Below are 8,708 nucleotides of genomic sequence, written 5' to 3'. Positions count from 1 at the left end.
CTCTCGTGAATGTCTTGTGTGGTCCTGCCATTACTGCGGCGTCTTCGCTACGTCGCTGCTGTCGATACGAGCGCAGAAGCTCGATGAACCCTTCTTTGTTGTTAGCTAAAGAGCCCGCCTGAGGTTTGAGGTGTAGCCTCGTGCACGCCTCAACTCCTTCGCTTGGTATACCCTGAACGCCCTCACAAAGTCCATGTCAGTGGCCTCAAACGGGAACTCCTCCACCATTTGAGCGACGACAGACTTCTTCGACGCCATTTTACAAGTACGCGCCAGTTTCTTTTGTGAAGTCTGGAGAAGGGAATTGGAAGGAGTTGACGCAACGGTGGGTAACCGTACTTGCCTACGCTGAGACGGGTCACTCGCAGGGTAGATGCGGAGGGAAAATGCAGGTATCTGATTGGACCTCGTAAATCCACCTAACATACGATACGCACGCTTAGTGACGAGTTTAGCCAAGCCTCATTCCCCTGTACGAGCGCGACACTCTTGATAAGTAACGTAGCGTCTTGTCGAGTGGCGAGCCGCACACCAATGGAGAGCGAAATGGAGCGACCAGGAGACTGCTCCACCGTCTAACACCACGACATCACGCTGGAGGGAATGGAAGACTTGTGATATGAATAGTTTATTTATATGAGTACTAGGTCGCAAATGCACTCAGCCAGAGTACCAGGATTTGGAAATTTTCCCTTTTTATAAAGATAATGGAGTATAGAAATATATTATGGATACGCCTAGCTACCTGAGCACCCTTAACCCCAACAGCCCCTTTTGGTAGGACAAAAAATAGGACCAATTCTCACTTCTGTTGCTTGCCACAAGCAAAAAAAAAAACAGCAATTAGATGCTAGGCATGGCCACCCAACACGTTAAGCAGCAATATAAACCCGTTTGTGATGAAAGCAACTGAAATCTTGCTTCGTGCATAACGACTGAAACTTGGCGTCGTGAAGAGCTACGTGACGACGATTTGTCCTACATACCAGGCCAAAAATTTGTCCTTTTCCATAGGACAAAGTTTAAGGAGCACTTATTCCTGCTCCTGTAAGCGCAGTGATCGCCTACGCTTCTTGCTTTGTAAGCGCACTCTCGGAGCACGCTGCTTTGAGGTATTCAGCGAGTTCCGTTGACGGTTTGGTGCGGTTCTAACCCGCGAGTTTTGTCTTGTACTCGGGAGAAGCTGCTCGGGTGCTTCAGGCGGCTTTGATAACTCTTGATCAGCGTGAAATCTGGTGTAGCACGACAGTTGACCGACCCAGCGCTCGGTACGACACAGAGCAACCCCACAGTCACTGCACTGATACCGCGTTTTAAAACCTTTCCGAGTATGTCCGGCATTTTCTTGGTCGTGCTTCAGCTGGCAGCATAGAACACAGCATAATTGTGTAGATTCACCTTCAATTAATATCTGGTACGAAGTCCACGGGTTAGAGCGTACATATATCAAAATGTTTCCAGATCAAATAGCCTTACGTGGTCGTGTTTCAATCGCCCTGATAGCCGTCGATTTATCCACTCCGGATCTCTGTCGTAGTGATCTCTCTTTTTGTAAGCAAAACCTCGCCCCGACCACAGCTCATGTGTGTCATTTTCATTATCTCCCGGAAGATTTTCCAGTGATCGCAGAACGCGCGTTGTGTCGGAGGTGGCAGGGGCTCCGAGGGAAAGAGCTGCATCACGGCAAAAACCTTTAAAACTGGCGAGATTGTGTTTGTAGCTTTGGTACGAGGTATACGACAAACACCGCGTGTTGTCGCGCAGGTGGTCTTCCGCCTAGTCGTGTATACACTATGATGAAAAGGAATCAAGAAAAGAATTGTAAAGATCACATTACCTGAAAGAGTTGGTGTGACTGGTACGCATTATATACGAGTGTCATGAGCATTCGTAGCCAAATTGCCGCCGTCGGCGGCAGTGATGAATGGCAAGCCTTGGCGTTTTTAAGATATCGAGAATAAACGTCGATACCTCCCTTAATCCGATTCCAGTATGCAACCAACGATGGTAGGATATGCTTTGCAGGTGGCAAAGGACACCCTTTTTCATCTACCATCCGTACGAGAGCTCTCCACAAGTCCAAATTCTGTGCCAAGGTATCGAAATCAATACAGTGACCTAAGTCGCGCGAGGAAAACGATGGAATTGGCACAGATTCATCGTAGATCCACCTCATGTATGCTTCACGAATTACCAGCATCGCCTCATGGTATGTTCCACACATATCGTCTCCAACTGAAATATGAACCACACGAATGATCTTTGTCGGTGAGGCATAAACAATAAAGCCATCGCGAAGCCCACTGCAAACGATCCCATGGAGAATTTGACATCTGTGACTTGTATCTGGTATCAATTCTTTGAACGTCGTAGTACCGTACCAGCTTGCAGCCACCTCTACAGAGGTAAACACTCCAAACTTTTCCGCCAGCTCGTTTTCTTTCTCTTTTGTTCGCTCTACCACCCGTGTCTTATATTCCATCACAGCAAAAAATCTGCCTCGATTAGTGCAGAGAATCGATCCTATGTCATCTGGTGAAAAGGCAGCGTGAGGAGCTTCACGTCTAGAAGAATAACAAAAGCTTTATCCAGTAACAAATTCAATTGTTAGCAGGGACAACCCACTTACCCGCACAGTAGACCGTAATCTTTCAGTCGCTCGACATGGTAACGAGAATGTTTGTCGAAAAACTGTTGAATGTGATCTGAAATACTTGCTTCATTGTGTGAGCCAATTTTCATCGCAGCTGACGACGTTGGCGACATGAACCAAGACGACAAAAGTTCCCCACCAGAGGAGTTTTGATCCGTAGTGTCGGTCAAATTCCCATTACAAAGCCTCTCAACAAGCTCCTTTTTTCTGCCGGTAATTGGGAGGCCACCATCACGACAAAGCGACTTCAATTCTTCACATGTTTTGGCTTCTAGCTCTTGTCTAGAGAGGAGAACAGGGGCAACTACTTCCCCATTAGACACGCCACGAGAGCATTGAATTGACAGCAGCAATAACACCGTTTTCACGTGTGGATCAGTTACGGGGTCTTGCACTAGTTGTGGATCCGGTGAAGAACGAGCAATATGGTTAAAAAATTCGACTAGCTGTCGAGCCTGTAATCCAAAACTTTCGCATAAGAAACCAGTCCGGAGTACGTTGTGTCTCCATTAGCTTCTGAATGCCACATTCGAAAGCTTCAAACAAGCTGTCAATATTTGACACACTTTGCGTTTTGGGTGGGGTGCAAATACATGACCAGCGCCCCGGTCCAAAAGCTCGATCTGTAGTATAGCATGTGGCCACTTTACCAAGACCGGATCGATACGCTAGAGCATACGCAGTTCCCGCCGCAGTATCTGTTGCTTTTACAGCAGGAAGTTTTTTTGACGCCCAATACGCTGTTTTTACACCCTTCTCTGCAATTTCTCGTTGGTCTTTACCAGCTTTCTTTCCGTAGGTAAACGGAAAGTTACCAGTTCGCTCGTGTGTGCCAACTATTTTACCACCAACGTTATGGATGTGCTGGCTTACTGCAATGGATTGATAACCCCGGTCCAATGCATGAACTATACCAGGGAGTTTAATCCGGCTTTCAGTAGCGGCACCGCATAAAGACCGTTGTAAAAGCTTCACAATGTCTACAGTCTGCTCCCCACGAGTGGCAACATGCCCTCCGAGAAACAGTCCCGTTGTAAGAAAAACAATCCCATGTTGAACGGGTCCATACCTGTATACATCACCGATATAAGCATTGATGAAGACGCAATATATTCACGGCATAATGTGCTTACCCCTTTTTTGGGTTTCGAACATGTGTCAGCCCCACGTCATCAACCAAATGAGACCGAAGGCGAATCATATCATCATCAAGCGAGGCAATTGATGTGCCTTCTACGAATCCGATTTCTCCACACAACTGTCTAATGAGTCCAGCCACATGAGAAATATCTCTATCAGGACTCATCGGAGCGGTCCATTGCTCTGTCATACCATCACTACGAGCTCTTTGCACTCCCAACGCATTCAATATTGCCATGTATCGCGTTTGCGGCATCGCGCTTTGTGCCGGGGGAAAGTAATTACGATTGTCTCGGTGGTAGAAGAATGTCGGCGTGACGGCATAGTAGCTCAGCCAAAGCTCCACCTCCACAAACTGCAGCAACGCTTTCACGCACACATGCCACTCCGGCTCCATGCTTCTATTCACGACGTTCTTGATTGCAGATAGTATGGATTCACCCATCCACGCACTTACTAGATCACCGACACTAGCTCGCCCAGACGACGACGATCCAAACATGCGCCGTCGAAGACGCGCCAAAACCGCGCCCGCTTCAGTACGAGACTTGATCAGCAGCGTGCGCTCAACATCGTTCACTTGCAGCTGCACTTCGCAGCTCTCCACGTCTCGCCATGTCGTTGCCTCAGTAGCGGTGTTCTCGTCGCTATCAGACGAAGAACTGCTAGATGAGTCGCTCTCAAGCATCTCCTTGTAACGTTAAGGGCCCTGTAGCTGCACTAGCGCGCGCGCCAAGAGTGCGGTTGAAGTTTCCCTTCAGAGTGTCAAAAACGTCTTAAGTACGATTGTTTTTGTCCTTCAAAAGGACAAAATTCCCCAGAAGGCGGCAAACACTGACCAAATTTTGGCCCTTTCTCCAAGGACAAAATATGTTGGGGTTAATAGCTCGATGAAACAAAAATAAATACACCTTTTTTCATGTTTTGTCTCTCACAGTAAATCGCTGTCACTTCATCTGCGGTCGCCAACCGCGGTGCATAGACTGCAGCGACCACACACCCAAGATCGACTAGTTTCAGCTACAGTACAGCTACACCTTCAGTTTGATGTCATGAGAAACTCATTTTGTCAAGCAGGATCCTTGTGAAGATCGATTATTCATGTAAAGGGAATGAAAAGATTCTAAAGCAATGAAATTCTAAACGAAAGGTTCAACATACTCGTCCCAGCCAAGCTGTCGCCTTCGCAGCCAATACCTTACGATGACGAAGAGCTCGAATGCAGTCAGCAATGGAGCTCATCCGATCGACCTAGCGCCCACCTCACTCCAGATAGCGCTCTGGGTCAGTCCCGACAGCGCTACAGCTGCAACCACCTTATTGCCAAGGATAATTAATTTCTACGTGATACGGACAGAATGGGAACTTGCTACAGATCCGAGAGTGACTAAAGACTGACGGTGAGGCGGCGCTAGAGACACGAGACGTGCGAGGTAATCGCGCACTGCATCTGGCGCTGAAGTTCGCTCATCGAAACTCAACAGCAATCGTCAAGTCTTTGTTGGTATAAGCCCCTCTGATCTCCGCAACGTCGATGCTGCACGAGGAGAATAGTACTGACTCGCTGGGTCCACTCGTAGGACGCTGGAGCAAGAGTTCGGTCTCGTGATACCGAAGGCTGGAAGGCCATTCACCATGCCTTGGTATCGGAAAACGAAGAGATTATGCGGCTTCTTATTTGCCGAGGTGAGTTTTAGCGCTTTTCAAGGGATATGGAGCACTGCAGTCTTCCAACAATTTGTTGCTATTTGAAGAGAAAGAGCAAGCACCTGCACTTCTGCAGAAGAAGATTGACAGCATTTGTCCCCGCCTGGCTGAAGTGCCCGACTTTTATTGTGAGATGCACATCGATGTTTCCACGTGGGTTCCTGGTGTCTCTCGCTGGCTGCCATCGGACACGGTGAAGATCTGGAAAGCGGCCCAGGATATCCGCTTCGATGTAACCTTAGTGGGCTACGAAAGGCAAGTGGAACCGAGGAGACTTGTCGTTTTTACTACTAGGCTCTGATGGGAAGTTCCTGTGTCTGGATAACGAGGCGGAGACGTGCACTAATCTGCTGAAGCTTGACACGGAGCTGACGGAGCTCGATCTCGACGAGATGGTGCACTTCTTGATGACCATGTCGATTGTTACGACCGATTTCGACGCATCCAATGTTGCCTTCGAGAAGAAATGCGCTTGGTTTTCTTCTACTCCGATGCTACAAGACATTGGCTGTTGGAAAGATACGCGGGTTGTTGACATGATCGGTGTGAAGGCATCGCTTCGCTACCGTAAGCCACACAACCCGAAGCATCCGCCTCCAAAATCGATCGACGAGCGAGTACGTAGAGGCAGCATTCTCAATTTGCCGCTTTCTGACTGTTTTTGAATTATGATTAGCAATCGACTGCGTGTAATGCAGTATCATTGTTGACCGAAGTGACTGCAGCTGCAGACCACTATACCGAGGTGGTGGTTGATCCCAAATCCAATCACGTTGTGTCGCTGGAGCTGGCGAAGGGCGAGGAGGTGGTGTGGAAGTTTTCAACTGAGAAGCGTGACATCATCTTTGGTGTTCGCTTTCTCCAAGAGAACAACGGGGATGAAAGGGACGAAATCATTCCTCTCCAACGTACCCAGGCTCATTTAAAAGAGCAGAGCGGTTCATTCAAGACTGCCAGCATAGGCACGCTTGTTGTCACATGGGACAACTCATACTCCCTTATTCGGTAAGTTTTTCGCGACTTGTTTTTTTCGCCTGCAGGGAGTTCCAATGGCTCGTTTGGAATGTAGACCGAAGAGGCTGAGGTTTGTAATAAGGAAAGAGACTCCCCTGAAATTGACGACTGGGACATGAAGACAAAAGTCAAAGAAGAGGAAATGACATTTGAAGACTGGTTTGGACTGTCTATTGAGAGTTTGCCCGTGTCGCTACGTGCTCTGCACCCTCGTCGCTGCATTATGGTGCACACTCAGCCATCATGCCACAAGATCACGAAGTTATTTCCTGCAACTGTCTACATGAGCGACCAATTTCCCCTCAGCGTAAGTTTTGTCATTGTCAATTGTGTATTTGTCTTTGTTGACATACTGTCATTATCGTCTGTGATGCAGGTGTCAGAGTTCCTCCCCGTGATTGAGCTATTCTCGAAAACTACGAGAGCATTTGAGAGTGTGCAGGAGTTCTTCTCAGCGGTACGATGCTGAAGTTCGGTTTCACTACATAATGCTAACTTTGCCATCACGGTGCATACATGAAGGCTTTATCGGACGGGTTCCCAGTTCAGTGTTGCTTTCCCTTGGCACCCTCCGTATCAGCGACCTTTCGTTTTGATTGCTTGGAACAACAAACTCCGGACCACGGTAAGTTCACAATTCCCACCACCTACTCCATGCATGCCGGAGACATGCTCTCGCCTCGAACACACCAAGTGATGCTGCAGCACGTGACGGCCACTTAAGCCGAGGCTTAACGCTAAAATATCAAGCCATTGTCTTCACGGTCGCACAGTGCAGGGTATCAATATTAGTTTTTGGAAGTGTCTACGTTCCACGACAAAGTCGCGCCTTGCTTGAAAAAAACTCTAGAGTTTGAGTACTACCTACCTGGCACTTAGTAAGTAATGACATTATAATTAGCGTTGTTGGATGCACGTAGTTGGATGCACGATAGATTATGCATCGCATCAAACTATGGGTGTATCTCTTAAATAATATAAATTACGCTTGTAGTACCTATTAACCAACGAGCTGGCCCAGCTTTTAAATTTCATTTTTATGATTTAAAAAAATGACAGATATGACCGTCATCTCCATTAGGCCAATTTTGACAGGGACTGCATCAAATGCATCTAGCTACTTACATCCCAGAGCTAATTATAGCTGTTTCATGGTGCAGTCACCAAGGAACCGGCGAAGAACGGGAGTTGTGCGTCCTCAAAGGGGGGGGGGGTGATGGCATTCTTCAATTTGTACAAACAATCCTTGGGGGTAAAACGAACAAATATCAATGAGAGTTTATGCAATGGGTGCCTTCCATAACATCATAAAAGGTTTCAATGACTAAGGTTTGGGTTGATTAAAGACCCCATGAAATGCAGTGAGAAGCATACTCAGAAAGAGCAAGGCAATGTCGGAAATGGCTTGGGGAGATTGTTGTGATTGCACTTTGCCGTCACTTCGCCTGGGTACCTACCTCTAGGCACGTGCCTGGAGCACGCGGTTGGTGCGTGGCAAGCGTGCCCTGAGGGGTCATAAGTTGAAGTGGGTCGAATGGAGATATCTGATTGGCTGCTCCCAAATGATTGGCATGGTTAAAGCCAGGGTCGGATTTGTGCATATCCAGTACACATACAAAACGCAAGTGATTTACGTTGCCAACGCCTATGACGAGTATAGGCGCTGCCGACGAAATGTATGTTTTGTTTGTGGATTTACATGTGATTAGGAGGACTACGGAGGAAAGTAGAAAGGAGCTAGCAAAGCAAGCCAGGAACAACTAACTCAATAAAACTCACTTTCGGATTTCATTTCTTCTTAACCCTCGACTACTACAAGCCTCGAACGCATACTCTCAATTGGTTATGAGCCCAAGCTACGCCGACAACATCGACAAGCTCGTGGAAGACAGCTACTTCCACTGGTAGTTTGACATGCGGATGAAGCTTGCTCGTAAGGGTCTGCTGCCGCAGATCATCAAGCCCGAGGTAGACCAAGTGAGTAATCGCTCCACGGCAGAATGGAAGACCAACGATCTGAAGGCACTTGGTGTTATCGCTGGAAACGTGAGTCTCACGTACCAAGTTTACGTCCGTGGAGCACTGACTGCCGCTGATGCGTGGACGATGCTCGAGGAACACTTCAACAAGTAGACGCTCAAGAACCGGCTTCTCGTCAAGAAGTTGAACAACTTCAAGATGGAGCCTGGAACCA

At 47.7% G+C, this 8,708-nt stretch overlaps 2 protein-coding genes across 2 annotated transcripts; both read left to right on the top strand.

The window, feature by feature from the left end:
• Positions 1 to 5,151: 5,151 nt before the first annotated feature.
• Positions 5,152 to 6,509, top strand: PITG_01467 (uncharacterized protein; the record flags this gene model as incomplete). The annotated part of the gene is made up of 6 exons (XM_002908087.1): positions 5,152 to 5,176; positions 5,289 to 5,293; positions 5,374 to 5,436; positions 5,550 to 5,741; positions 5,809 to 6,117; positions 6,177 to 6,509. The coding sequence occupies 6 exons, from the start codon at positions 5,152 to 5,154 to the stop codon at positions 6,507 to 6,509; spliced, it is 927 nt and encodes a 308-aa protein (XP_002908133.1).
• Positions 6,510 to 6,629: 120 nt separating this feature from the next.
• On the top strand, positions 6,630 to 7,280 carry PITG_01466 (uncharacterized protein; the record flags this gene model as incomplete). Its single annotated transcript, XM_002908086.1, has 3 exons — positions 6,630 to 6,821; positions 6,891 to 6,971; positions 7,037 to 7,280. The coding sequence occupies 3 exons, from the start codon at positions 6,630 to 6,632 to the stop codon at positions 7,235 to 7,237; spliced, it is 474 nt and encodes a 157-aa protein (XP_002908132.1).
• Between the last annotated feature and the right edge of the window lie 1,428 nt (positions 7,281 to 8,708).

This window comes from Phytophthora infestans, genomic scaffold (assembly GCF_000142945.1).
Source record: "Phytophthora infestans T30-4 supercont1.2 genomic scaffold, whole genome shotgun sequence".
NCBI classification, from domain to species: Eukaryota; Oomycota; class Peronosporomycetes; order Peronosporales; family Peronosporaceae; genus Phytophthora; species Phytophthora infestans.
This window is presented reverse-complemented; position numbering and strand designations above follow the sequence as displayed.